The sequence below is a fragment of the Montipora foliosa genome, chromosome 9 (genome assembly GCF_036669935.1).
Source record: "Montipora foliosa isolate CH-2021 chromosome 9, ASM3666993v2, whole genome shotgun sequence".
Taxonomy (NCBI): domain Eukaryota; kingdom Metazoa; phylum Cnidaria; class Anthozoa; order Scleractinia; family Acroporidae; genus Montipora; species Montipora foliosa.
The window spans coordinates 31,195,682-31,210,237 of record NC_090877.1 but is presented as its reverse complement, the minus strand read 5'-3'; the positions used below and the strand labels follow the sequence as shown (position 1 = coordinate 31,210,237).

Genomic DNA, 14,556 nt, shown 5'->3' with positions numbered 1-14,556 from the left:
ATGAGTGTAGCAGCTGATCCAAAGATTACTAGCCATTGGTTCGCAACCCTTGCAGAAAACAATGATACGTCATTCTTTCTATTATTTTAGCTATTGCTTGGGGTCAGGGTTGCCAACCAATGGCGAGTAATCTTTGGATCAGCTGCTACATCCTAGAAATGAAATACGAACATGGACTTCGATCCTTGGTAATAGTGAAACAGCTTGCGCTTCGATCACACCATGTGTCGAATTTCTCATGAATTCACGTCTTAAAAAGCTTCTCTTCGTTGTCGATGGGGTAATGGTATTTTGACTGCTCTTCTTTTGCTTTCTTGAGGAGATTGAATCACTATTTGTCCGCTTCCAGCTGGATGGCCGCCACGACTCGACATGGTAACACACGATCAAATCCCCTTCAAAACAACAAATCAAAGAAAAAAGGAGCAAAGAACAACAGCGAAAATAAAGTGAATTTGTTTCTGAACGCCACAGGATATTTGGTTCACTAAAGTGACCACGGATGGCTTTGATTGTGTAAGATATTCACTCCCCACCGTTCCTTTCAAAAAGTTGGCAAACGTTTTCAAACATTTTGGCAGGCTGTCACGCATGCGCCACCGGTGACACTGCTCCTTTACCAAACTATCGAACAAAGTTGGATCCCACATGCAACATTGTTGAATGTAATGTTGGGGTAGTGGCAAAACAACTGTCCAACATTGCTTGACGAAACTGATTCAAGTTCAAGTTGGCGCTTACACTGTAACGAGAACCCCTCATAGCGTTTGTGCGATTCGAGCTGTTAGAGGACGAAAATGACCGATTCAAACAAGGAAAAACCAAACAGTGATTAAGAGAAAGAACGTGTAGAAAAGGGTATGTTCACTGCAAGATACATCCGCGCTTCGGAGATGATGAGAATGAGCACGGATCAATTTGCAGAAATTTTAAACGCTCTCCAAAGAGAGCGATCATGATAAAGGGAACTAAAAGTGTCCCTCAGACATGGCCTTGCTTCATACTCGCTGCTCAAGGTTTCTGGTTGTTCATCAATAATCACGACGTCCTCTTCGTTCTTGTCCGCCATCATGATGCTACAACAGAAGCCTAGGCTTGAAAATAGCTCGAATCAGACACAACTTTGGAACAGCGGCAAAACACTGCAATATTGTTGCGTCGAGCAGAATTGTTTGGCATAATGCTTGATCATGAGCAAACTCTATCCAACGCTTGATCGAACTAAAAATGTTGCACGAACATCTTCCAACATGGGCGGCCAAACGGTCGAACATTGTTGGAACGAACAAGGTTGGAGCGTCCGATAGTTCGGCCAGGGCTTTGTTACCTGTTACAGACCTTCTTCGTGCCATGTGGCACATAAGGCCTCAACACAATCCCGCCAACCATCTCTGTCAGCTGCTGCCATTTGTACCTCACTCCAGTTCTTCCATCCCCCTTTTTCTCTTTCTCTCTCCACCGTCCTTCTCCATGTTGTCCTTGGTCTTCCCCGTTTTTGCCGCCCCTCTGGGGCCCAGGTTAATGCAATTCTGCCGTCATTGTTTGGTTCTTTCCTCATGATGTGGCCGATGAATTTCCATCTTCTCCTTCGCACGTCCTCACTGAGTTTTTCTATCTCAGCCATCTTCAGGACTTCTTTGTTTGTAATTCTTTCCTGCTAACGTATCTTAAATATCCGTCTAAGACATCTGCTTTGGAAGATATCGATTTTATTTTTATCACATTTATTCATCTTCCACGTCTCGCAGCCATACATCAAGACTGGCTTCACTAGTGTCTTATATAGCCTGACTTTGGTTCGTCAACTGATGCTGTGGCTGCTCCAGATCTTTTTCAATCTCAAGAATACCCCTCTCGCTTTAAAGAATATGTTATGGATGTCTTCATTACCTCCACCCTCTTTGGAAACCGTAGCTCCCAAGTACACAAATCTATCAACATCCTCTAATCCTCGCCCATTTACCTCTACCACATCGTTGTTCCGTGAATTTATTCGGAGCAGCTTACATTTGTCTACATTAACTTTCAGTCCCACCCTTCCTGCTTCCTGGGCCAGCTTATCAGTCTTAGTCCGAATGTGCTGCCTGGTCCGCAAAGTCGAGATGCTCGAGCTTTGTATTGAACTTCCATCTTTTTCCAGTATTCCCTTCTTGCAATGTATTTCTCATTATCCAATCACCGACTAGCAGGAATAGTAAACCTGACATGTTACAACCCTTTTTCACTCCAGTTTTGATCTTAAACCACTCCGTTGTATCCTAGCCATCCACTACTGTGCATTCAAAGTCGCCATAGAGCGTTTTCGCCATGCCGGTTATCTTGGGTGGTAAGCTGTAGCTTCTCATAATCAACCATAGGCTATCCCAATGGAATGAATCGAACGCTTTCTCAAAATCTATAAAGTTGACGCACAATGATAACTGCTATTTTATTGATTGCTCGATGATATTCCTCAATATGAAAATTTGCTCAGTAGGCCAGGGCTTTAATGGTCAAAAAAAAGAAAAATTATCATGCTGCACGGGCGGCACGCATTTCTGTGCATTTCTTTGCCATACTCCACAAAACAACAACGTGAAATCACCAAACAGGAGCATACAACAATGAACCATTCACTTTATATTTTACTTTAAAACCACCATCCAATTGCAGGATAGTTCGCTCGTATTGTACAACGTGAACGAGGCGGAATAATCGCGTCCATCAGCAGTTGTACACTTCATTGTTACCTGTGTCCTTAGAGATTGGTTGCAAACCATTGATTTTTATCCTTCCGAGATCTGTTTCCACAACACTCTTCGAGCTCGTCACCACTGCAAAGTACATGTTTCATTACATAATATTTTCTGCTCGAGTTCAGCCCAAAATTTGTTCAAGTCTCAGTTCACAGTCCAAGTCACTGGCTTACAAGTTTTTCTTTTTCAAGGGCGGGGTTACCCAGTTCAAGATAACATGTGGTATAGTCATTCCCTGTTGTTTGATTAGAGGAAGCCTTAGAATCTTAGAGTCTTCAGTTTTCGAGACACGCGATCAAATGTTTGTACTACATTACCCCGTTATAATCCAATAGCTAATCCGTCTGCTCTGGGATCAGATCCACACCAGTAAACAACTCTATCAGGTCCATCTTTGCAGGGAGATTTCTTAGGAGCGATTATCTGTCCCCTACCAAACACACTCCTGTCATGTCCACATACAGGGTGTGTGATATTGTGCCCAATCTCCTTCAGCCATTTAGCAGTAGCCTCCGAGATTCCTTCCTCTAAGAAAACGGTGCAAGGATCATCTCCTTGGCTGTTTATACAAAACCGTGGCATATCCAGCGCTTGCTGAGGGTCCATCCCAAAATCAATCATGTTGATCAAGACCTATCAAGATAATCAAATAAAGGAAAATAAGAAAGGAAAATGTTAGAAAATAAGATCACTGGACTTGTCTTACTTTTTTCTTTATCTTTAGCGGACTGCCACAAAAACCTATGTTTACATTTAATACCAAGTAACTTGACTCTGAAAGTTATAGCCCCCAAAATAATTATATAGCAGCGCTACTAAGCTAAAGGCGTTAAAATCTTTGGCGTTCCCAACCAAGTTATCCTTGCCAAGCCTACGATTACTTTACATTTCTTGTTGTTGGCTCTCGCTCTCAATCAGTCCCCCGCCCCCTCTCTCTTTTTCTCCTTCTTCCTGCTATTTTGTTCTTTTTTCTCCTCCTCTTCCAGCCGCCGACTAACGATTTCTTCAGTTAGTAGCCATGGTGCATAATAAATAACAATAAACACTATTTATCTGTCTTTCTGTCGTTCTATCTATCTATTGACCGAATGCAAAATGGCGGCCAACAAATTATTTTTTTGTCTTTGTGTTAATTAGCCTAACTAGCCTCGTTCATACGCGTAAAATTGAAAGAATTTGGGCTGTAAAACGAGGCTAGTTAGGCTAATTAACACTAAGACAAAAGAATAATTTGTTGGCCGCCATTTTTGCATTCGGTCAATTACGTTTCCCATACTTAAACTAAGTTATCTTTTTTGTGTGCAAATTTCGGCATTTGATAGTGTACTATAATGTGATTGTTTGGTGGCCTGTTGGTGCTTTGGGTTATTACTTACAAAGTTTTGGAACAAGCATTGTGTTATGCTGCCGTTACGACTCCTGACTTTCTAAAGTCCCATTCTTAAAAACCAATAACAGGTTGTTCCTCTTTTTTGCGTTTCTTTCGATTACATCGAACGAATTTTGATACTAATTGGGACCAAAATGGTCAGGAACCTGTTGTGCCGAATTCCAAATCGCGAGCGGCACATATTGGTCCTTCACTGCTAAATTTGGGAATAATTGTTCCCGTTCACGCGTTTCTTTGTAAGAATTTGATGAACATTTGTCCCTCCTCTTGCATTCGTTCCCAAAAGGTTTTATTACTCAATTTCGAGAGAATGAGAACGTTTATTCCATATTGTGTGTTCTCATTCAAGCATTTAGTTCCTATGGCACATTTTCTGTTCTTTACTTAGCAGTTTCTAAGGACAACTGTTCTCTGTTGTCTCTGGTTCTTTTTGCTCCTCCTTTTTTTCGATAGATTACATGACCATTTGTTTTCATGTGAATTTTACCTTGCCTACCAAGTTCCATTTTACACATTCGAGAAATAGTTTTCCCAAAGTGCTCAAGACTCTCCTCATTCAGGCAGATGCATTTTTTTCGTCAGGTGCAGGCTTCGAAAGGTGTTGGTCCTTAACGCTCGGTTCATTGCGGCTTTGTCAAACTGTAGTTTTCTTTGCGCCGTGATGAGAACTTACAACGGTTTTTGTACTTAAGGTTGTGGGCTGCGTACCCTCTTCCCCCACCAATCCTGCGTTAGGATCTCCGAATCAGCCATATCAAACGCGCTTTCCAGGGCCTCGTAAATAAAGACGACTTCCGTGAAAGCACATTCCTTTGTCACAGTGACCAAGTTTCTATGGTGGACGAGACCCAGGAATGGAAAGAATAAGCTGGTCTTGCCACTAATCGAATCGACAACCAACCACATGACTTCATCCTTGTGCCTTCGAAGCTGTTTCCAAAACCTCTTGAAAGTACTTTTGGTTTGGATCTTTCGTCGGGTCAAAAAAACGAATGCTCCAGGCCACAGTTTCAACCTATCTTCATGCATTAGTGCCATTCACGAACCCTAGTCTCGTGCTCGTCTCTTCATAACCGATGATTGGGGAGAGCAACTCTCAGCAGGTATCTGCAAGTGAGGTCGATCACTTTCTTCATCTCCCGTATGAGTCGGGTCTTGAAGGGGCAGTGTCATGCTATTGCAGTCAAACTTCAAAACAATAAAATATACAAATATCTGCGGTACGCAGTTTAGCAGACATTTGTTTTCTGCACGTTTCGTTAAGAATTTGTTTGTGCATTCCAGCACAATTCATGTCCCGATGAATTGATAGTACTGGTATTTGCACACGAGCTATTTGATATAAATAGGGTGTTCATTTGTAGTGGTTCTTCCTTCAGGTCGAACGCTAAGAACGACAACTTCACTTAATTTTTTACCTTTGTTCATCTTTTATTTTCTGCTACTTATTTACTTTTTTGTCATTTATAGTTTAAAAGGGTTCAATTTACACCAGCTAATAGTTAGTGTTTGTTACCGATAGTTTTGTTTTACGATATCAAGGGCTGCTAGGTATAATGGCAATATCTTGACAGCTTCTTATTGATTTCGTTTTTAGTGTGGAGAATATGGCCACCTCAGCGTAAGCTGCAAGTCTAGGGATAGCGCACAGTCGAGAAAGAGGTTGTGCCGCTACGAAGGCTAAAAGATCTCTTGTTGGAAGGCCCAGGGCAAGCGATCCTGTACAAGACGAGGCAATCTGTTTTTGTTGGCTGCCCAGCGTTTAGAATTTTAGCATTACGGCTCAAGTTTATCTGAATTATTTATTCCTGTTTTCCATATTTTCTTGCATTGTGCATCACGACTTTACTCACGTAGAATAAGCTAACTGGCCCATTTTGTAGAGGGAAGGAATCTTTATTGCCATTTGTTGCTATGGCATCTTCGCGCGCTTTGTTGTTACTAATTATTTATTCAAAAGCCATTTAGGCAATGTAAGCCATTTAGGCGATGTTAATAACTTGGTTCCCGCTTTCGCGGCTCTCTCGCAAATTACGCGTGTCCACAATTTTAGCCAACTTTGGTCTCTTTATGTGTGTGCTTTGTAATAGTCCGCGCAATTGAGGGCGGTGTGGATCCATTTACTTACACGAGGTGTGTTCTTGTTTCAGTGTTTTACAGATATATTCAGTAAAGGGATCTGGTCCGACGCCAGGGAATTGGAGGATCCTGAAATGGTTGTTCTAGTCAAAGAGCTGAAAAGTCTTCAGAAGTCCTCAAAGGCGTTGAAAAGGGCGCCCACGAAGGAATCTCTACTACTACTACTATTCGTGAAGAGTTCAAGACCCATGCATCACCATTTGCCGTTAACATTCAACAGCTAAGCATGCAAAGCCTGAAATCTGGTGCAGCATCAAACTCGGGCTGCCGTTCATTAGACTCTGACCTAATTGACAGGCACGCCGGTTGGCGCAGCTCATCTTCCAAAAGGCACTACATCAAATATTCAAAAGACGATCTTCTCAAAGTGTCCAAGTCGTTGAACGTATAAGGAGCATTATGAACAGTCCTGTCAGGGGACGAGGAGTAGTCTCGGCCTGACCCAGATTTCCTACATTTCCTCTACGAGGTTTTACAGTTAGGTTTTTTCTGGCCTCCCTGGCTCTTCTCGATGATTGGAAATTCTATCATTTTTGCTCAGCATTGTGTAAAGTATTTATTTGTAAGCAATAAACATGGTATGTTGTCGTTTACCGACCCATAACCAATAACTCAAGATCTTGTCTTGGTTACATGGGTACAATAATTCTGTAGATAAGGGCAGAAGACATCTTTCCATCGATGAAGACCAAACAATAATGCTGTACTTTTGTTACCAATAACCACTGAAGTGCACTGAAGCTATTCTTTGCTGTTTGTGGCTAAGGATGGAGAAGATGGAAATGGATTGAAACTTGAAAAAACTGGCCAGTTCGGGGACGATGTCTTCAGAAAGTCGCCAAAAATTAAATGTGAATAGCTCTTTGTGCGATAAATACATTTCATATCTTCTCAGTGGGTTGTCCGGATGTAGAACATGTGGGCTAAAGTACTGATTTAGATTTTTACCCAGTTTGACCTAAAAACAACAAATTTAGCATGACAGTGCCCCTTTAAAAAACTCATTGGTTGTGAAAGTGTTGAGACAAGAGACAAGTTATATTTTAAAAGTATTTATTTCTCCCCCCCCCCCCCCCTTCCTTCTCAAAGCACCATGTGTGTCTGTTTTCTCTTGGAAAAGTAGCATAAAGCGAAAACAATGTTATTTGTGATATGGTGAAGGCAGCCTTGGAGTCTTAATAATGACTCTCTTCAGTCAGGCAGGTTTGGAGCTTAACTTTCACTTATTGTTTACTCATTGGATTAATAGAATGTTGCAGCTTGTAGACTAATCAGCACCTTTTTCAATTGTTCACCATCCGATTATACCGTCAAGACTATGATATATGCTATTCACAATGTGCCTGAAATGCAAATGATGGAAATCTCAGCGAAACGATTCATGAAAACAGAGTTCAACTTCCTTGACGTTCCTTTCGAGGTGATGAATAGAGCGACACATGATTCACCACCCTCGTCCACTCTCATTAAAGCCTATCTTAGAACTTGGGTTCCAAAGATATTCAATGTAAGAGCACTTATATGAGCTAATGTGGAAATAAAATTCGCGTTTTTGGTCAAATTACTCCACGTGATCACACAAGTGCGCAACGGTATGATTTCACAGGTCTTCTCATAATTACTGTAAGTATACAGTTGTACGAGAGAAGTTCCTTGCTGTGAAAAAGGGAAGAAATTAACGAGAAGTTATTCTTGATTCGGTCCTCTCCAACATCTCGGTGATTTCTGGATTCGAAGGTTTCGCTTGATAAACATATTCCTTTTTCATGCGAGAGCTCTGTACATGTAGGTTTCTTGAACAAAACGTTACGGCGGAAAGGGAGAATAACAATTAAAATGCAATTTATGTTCCAAGTTTCCAAGCATCAACTTTCATTTTTTCCACATGTGAAAAGAAAAATGGCTTCAATATATTTTCGTCCTGATAGACAGTTAAAGAGTTAAATTAACGCAGTTGCACGATATAACTTGGCATTTTCCTGTTTTCAAACAAATACTTCACCCACTTCTTAACAGTATTTGTCGGTCATTCTGAATTAACAATTGGGTCCGAAATTAAGGTGACTGAACACATTTGGTAAAACAGCTAACAGTCGTTGGTCTCAAATGTTCGACGGATTGCGCATGGGCAGCATTTCCAAAGCACAATGACGTTTACAAAGTGAAAGCAAATTTACACCCCATTTCCAAGACTATCGCGAGAATGAGAAAACAAGTCGCGCCAAAGTCACCAGACAATATTTCTTTTGGAACCAAAAATATTGTTTTCCTGCTCTGGAATCATGATTTAAAACTATAAAAAATATAAAAATTTCGGTACTCAGAGCGCCATAGGCCATTTTACAGTTGTTTGCTCAGCGACCTAGCCTATGAATGGCTGCGAGGCTGCCGGTGACCTTGTATTGATACAGCCCCCACTGCTTTTATCATGTAAATTGTGTTGTTGTAATTCTAATAATTATTAGTCCATATTAACATTACAAAAGCATGAAGGTTTGTATCAAAACAGGGTCACCGGCAGCCTCGCTTCCATTCTTACGCCAGGTAACTTAGCTACAACTGTAAAATGGTCTATTCTTGGATTTCACATGACGTCACGGCCGCCATGTTGGTGTCCCCAAACAATGAAATGGCCGCAATGTTGGTGTCCCGATCCAATCCTCCGGGAATTGAAAGTTATTATTATGCTAACGTCTTCTTTTGTTTTCGTTGAAAATCATGGCTGTTGATCACGTAAGTGAAACCCAAGAATTAAAAACTTAAAAGTGGGATATTTCGTTCAGATCCACCGAGCTTCGTCACCCACAATGCAAATTTGAATGTTAAGAAGGGTCATATAATGATCTCGAGGGGGCTAGGATGGTGTCATAGATGCTGAGACAATGGCTTCGAATTAGCCAGCATCTATGACACCATCTTAGCCCCCTCGAGACCATTATATAACCATTCTTAACATTAAGATTTGCATTGTGGCTGACGAAGTTCGGTGGATCCGAACGAAATATCCCACTTTTCAGTTTTTAATTGCGCTCTGAGTACCGAAATTACTGTATTTTTTATAGTTTTAAAAAATATTTCTTTTGTTTTTTTCAAGCCTTTAAAGAATACCAGTGACCACGGGAAAACTGTGTTCAGCCACCTTAAACACCGCTACACGGCCAACGTTTGAAAAAAAACGTAACCGTTCCTTGTGTTGGTACATATTCATTGCCGTAAAATTGAAATCTTTAATTCCTACGACCTTCTCCCGCCTGACCTTGTAGCTCAGTCGGTAGAGTAACGGTAATCTAACCCGAAGGTCGTGAGTCCAATTCCCACCCTGGCCAGAGTTTTTCTCTGTCCTTGTGTGGCCCTCACGTGGTTTACATGGGTAGAAGACTACCACTTCTCAATACCCTCCAATAGTTAATTCACCTTAAAAGGGAACGAAGAAGTATGGGAAACGATGTATCTATCTTTCTATCTACCTCTATTATATGATATGGTTATATTTGGTTCACAAGTTTTCAAAGCTGTTCAATTTTGATTTTTCCTTTGTCTCATATAATAACAATCAAATTGGTTTGAAAATGTTATGTTGAACTACAACAACATATTTCTTTCCTTTTCCTCTAATCTTTCCCTTTCTACCAGTTTGTCATGTTGAAACGTAATAGGTTCTCTGGATCTTAGACCAATCAAGCCATTTCTTTCACCTGAACATGTCCTTGCGGCTGCATAAATCCTCCCATGACACCAAAGCAGGCATATAATGATCCACTATCCTTCCTAGTAGCCATTCCAGGGATAATGGTGTGATATGGTCTTTTCTTTGGTTCCAAAACATTTGGGTGATCAGGATTGAGTGAGAAATTAGCGCCACGGTTCTGGCAGTAAAAAAACGGGTAGAATATCCAACTGAATATTGCAGTCGCAGTATTTTAGTGAAAATGAAAAAAAAAATTGAAATTTAATGCAAATTATTTCTCTCTCATTTATCCAACCACTGACTAAGCGATTCAGGTGGAAACGAAACACTTTGAAACTCAAGGAAGGAGAGAAAAATGGCATATAGAGAAGTTTTCTAAGATATTTTTTAATATGACTTTTGATATGTTTATTCATGTACGTTTCTGAGATCAATGCCGAAGAAAAACCTGTTGCAATTTTTGATGGGTCAAATAAATATATTGAATGGACTACGTAAGGAATGCGATATCCCAAAAGCTCCAATGAAAAAAAACTCCAAAACCAAATGAGCTATGAAGCCACCGATATTGGGAGCTGGTCATTTGTGGGTTATAATGTTCCCATGACGAATGAATAAACGAATGACATGATATATGAAATGAATCATAAATCGAACTGTGGATATAAAATCAAGTGTAGCTATGATATTCGCAGTTATGGACGCAATTTTTGCAATTGCGTAGAGAAGCCTGAAAATTTCAGGACTTCAACGGGGTTTGAACCCATGACATCGCGATACCGGTGCGACGCTCTAACAAACTGAGCTATGAAGCAACTGATGTTGGGAGCTGGTCATTTGTGGATTCTAATTTGCATAAAAAATTTGTATAATAATTCCACATTTCCACAGTACGAAATGACATCAAATTAGAGTCTTCAATAAGCTTGTCAAAGTACTTGACAAGCACTAACCTGTAAAGTAAACCCGCAATCCTTGGGGACCAGGCCTGTTCCAAATCCAGTGTAGTTACTATTAATGAAGGAGCATGCATTCCCATGGTTGTCCACTACACTAAAATACACAGTATCGCTACCACTGAAAGGATTTCCGCGTTCGTAATTATCACATATTCTGCAAAAAAAAAACCCAAGTTAAAATAAATAAGCAAAATTGTGACTGAAATTACAATAGTCATCAACACCGTTGACAAAAAACAAGGACACGTACATGTATGTTGAAGAAAAAGAAAGAAATGTACAGAGGAAACACGAGAGAAGAAAAAGGGTACTAGGCAAACTAAGAGAAATAAAAAGTGAGAGCGAGAAGAAGAGAAAAAAGTAGACAGGCCAGAAAGGCCGATACGGTAAAACTGCAATCAGCTTTTACTAAGGATTCAAGGTATGAGAGGGTAATGCATTACAGTTCCAAAAATGTTACAAGCTGTCAACCACTTTTACTAGAGTTGTTTCTTTCAAGGTCATTACATCTATCATTGGATCCCAAGGAAGCAAGCCCAACAATTTGACGTGAATTGGGGAAAAAAAGGTGCAACATGCATGCACATGCATACATGCATGCATGCATGCAATATGCATGCACAAGCTTCTGCAAAGGAGAGTCACCCCAGGGGGGAAAGTCCTTGTTCCCTTGTTCCATTAATTTTAAAAATTTGCTTGTGTCCTCTTGTTCTCAGCTTTTTGATCCCTTACATTGTTTACACGTTCCCTTGTTCCCTAAGATATTCTGTCATTGTTCTCCTCTTCCCCAGTTCATATTATCCATGTGCCCATATTCCCCAAAACCCATGGGAGGGACTCAAAGGATCCCATCATATTATTGCATTATTTGGATGGACCCAAAACACTTTTAAGACAGCAACAAAAGCCTAAACGAACCTGTCTGGTTTGATTAGCAAACGGCGCTGGTCAGCGTATTGTTTGGATAACAATCCCCTAACTGGTACCTTGATTTTACTTGGGTCTGCATTGTACCACAGGGTGTCAGCAAAACTTAATGATAGTGCCTCTATTAGTGTGTGAAGATATTCAGGTGAGTTATGGACCATTCCTAAAACAATAATAATAACAACAAATTATGAAGATTTTCTAGGGCAAAGTGGCAAACAGACTGAAGCATGAATGAACCATGACTGAAAGATAAACCAGACCAGTCTCAATGACTTGATAGTTGTGATCACTTTATGGGAAAGTCATCATAATAAACAAGTACTGGCATTTCTTGTCTCTGAATTGATGGCTTCGCAGCAATCTCAATTTTTTTTTCATTTTTGAGTTATTTTGTTTCAAATCCTTTCTTTTCTGATGATATTTGAGTTATTTTGTTTCAAATCCTTTCTTTTCTGATGATATTAGCAACATTCCTCAGTACTTATTTGCATGTGATGATCCCCAAAAATGGCTGTAGAAGAAACTACAAAATCCACCAAGACATAGGGTGCTTATGATCCAACCTCTGATGTCAAATCCCTCCAGGATATTCAATGCCATAAGAGCAGTGAGTCCTTGTCCATTAGGTGGCATTTCCCACAAATTGATCCCACGATATGAAGTACAGATGGGGTCATCAAATGTACTGTAATGCTGCTCTAAGTCCTCAACAGATAACACACCCCCATGTTCTTGCACTACATCAACAATGGCCTGAGCTATCCGCCCTTTGTAGAAACCATCTTTACCTTTTGAACACAGCTCCTTCAAAAAAATAAATTAAAGGAATACTTCCAAGGAAAAATTAACGTTTACAAGCAATATTATCAAAGTGCATAGTGTATTGTTATCTCATTTCACTATCATTTCACTATCAGCCAAGAATCAAAAATTCAATTACGACCCCAGTAATTATTGGTAAAGCTAAAAAATATGCTTATCTTGTATTGTACGTATTTGGGGAGCAGAGTTGGAGTAGTGGTGAGAGCACCTTCCAGCAATGTTTGATTCCTGGATTCAAAGACATAAGCAGGTTAGGTCTGCTGGTTCTCTACTCTGCTCCAAGAGTTTTTCCTCCTGGTACTCTGGTTTTTTCCCCTTTCCCCAAAGAGCAAACATTTGATCTGCATCAAATTATTTATCATTATTATTATTATTAGTATTATTATTATGGGCTGTAAATACGTATGGATGCTCTAATAAGCGGTCAAGGCTCTATGGGGCGCGTAAGGCGTAGCCTATAGGCTGCTGATTATTTTAACATATTGACAACTTTTACAATATCTACTAAAAAACAAAACTAATGATACAGCCTATAAACAAAAATAAACCAATGACTCAGGCCCAGTCTTAGGGCAAATCTAAAAAGATTCTTCATCAAAATGATTTGATAAACCCTACTTAATTAACTACCTAATTCATTTCCTAAAATTAATATAGTCTTCTAAGAACCTAAGCCCTAAGCCATCACTCATCACTTCAGTGATGTCCTTAGTAACAAATCTAAGGCATTCCTTGGATAATACCTGATCTGAAAGACCTGATCTAGGTCAGTCATAATGCATCTAAATTAAAAGCTTAAAAGAGGCCAAAAAAATTAATTATCAGAAAATATAAATTATTCAGTCAAAAAACAAGCTATTAAATTGATATTTCAATGCCTTGGCAGTCTAGGGTGTGCTATGACACATGCACTTTAAATGTTCGCACCATATTCAAAGTACTTGAAATGACTGCTTTCTGCATCTTTTCCAATACTACTCTTCCTTTCTTTCCCATCAGCTTCCTCATCACTTGATCCAGTTCTTCAGACCAGCCACCTACATACGTAGTAAGTCCATTATGAAGTTATATTGTTCTACTGGGTACTTTTTTTAGTTCCCATCACAAGGGTGTTTACTTTGGCAGTTTTTTCTTGATCTTTTCTTTCACGGTTCTCTGTCCAGGGACAACTCATTTCTAACGTAATATAAACCTTCTTCTCTTCATGTTAATCATTCGAGCGTCAATACCATTTGCTTTCAATTCTGTGCTCTCTCCAAACACTGCAACATCCCAGAAAGCCTCCACCTTTCTATTTTCGTACTTGGGTTTCGGTTGAACAGAAGAATACCACAGTGGGATCTTATCTACAAGCTACAGTCTTTAAGGCTACATTATGTCACCATAGATACTTACTCTGGGCAAAAGCAGAACACCCAGAGAGCACATGTTGGACTGTTTCGAGGCTGTTATTACAAAGTCTACATGACATTTCATGATTCTGGCCTGTTCGAGTTTCTTCCCATGGTATGTATAATTATCCGTGTAGGTAGAAGCTGCTCATATAGTTCAACCATCCCGGCAATAGTGTATGAAGGGCAAGAAGTCCAGTGTTTCAACCACACAAAACAATCCTTGACTCTAATGCTGTCAGCTTCCCTTGTCAATTCTCTCATCTTACTGTTTTCTTTAACTTTTCTACCTTAGTCTTCTTTAAAAACTTTCCCATCTTTGTATGATGTAAGTTCCTACCATTCTCTGTGCATGCAGACAGTTAGAACTGGGCATTCCAAATTAAGAGCCAATCCTTGTTCCTCAGCACATCTTTTGGAGAGATGTTACCGTCTTTACAGCATGCTCTTTGAATCTCCTCACTGTTTCCATTTTTGGGTCTCAGCACATTCGTGTATAATT

General features: G+C 40.0%; 1 protein-coding gene across 1 annotated transcript in view; it reads right to left on the bottom strand.

The window, feature by feature from the left end:
- Positions 1-2,599: 2,599 nt before the first annotated feature.
- LOC137970797 (glutathione hydrolase-like YwrD proenzyme) overlaps positions 2,600-14,556 on the bottom strand; it is a 22,472-nt gene continuing 10,515 nt past the window's right edge. Inside the window, exons 4-8 of the mRNA XM_068817366.1 lie at positions 12,405-12,645; positions 11,830-12,001; positions 10,906-11,065; positions 9,960-10,130; positions 2,600-3,368 (exon numbers count right to left, since the gene is read on the bottom strand). Of these exons, the coding sequence (XP_068673467.1) occupies positions 3,057-3,368; positions 9,960-10,130; positions 10,906-11,065; positions 11,830-12,001; positions 12,405-12,645 (1,056 nt within the window). The 3' untranslated portion in view covers positions 2,600-3,056. The remainder of the gene's footprint in view (positions 3,369-9,959; positions 10,131-10,905; positions 11,066-11,829; positions 12,002-12,404; positions 12,646-14,556) is intronic.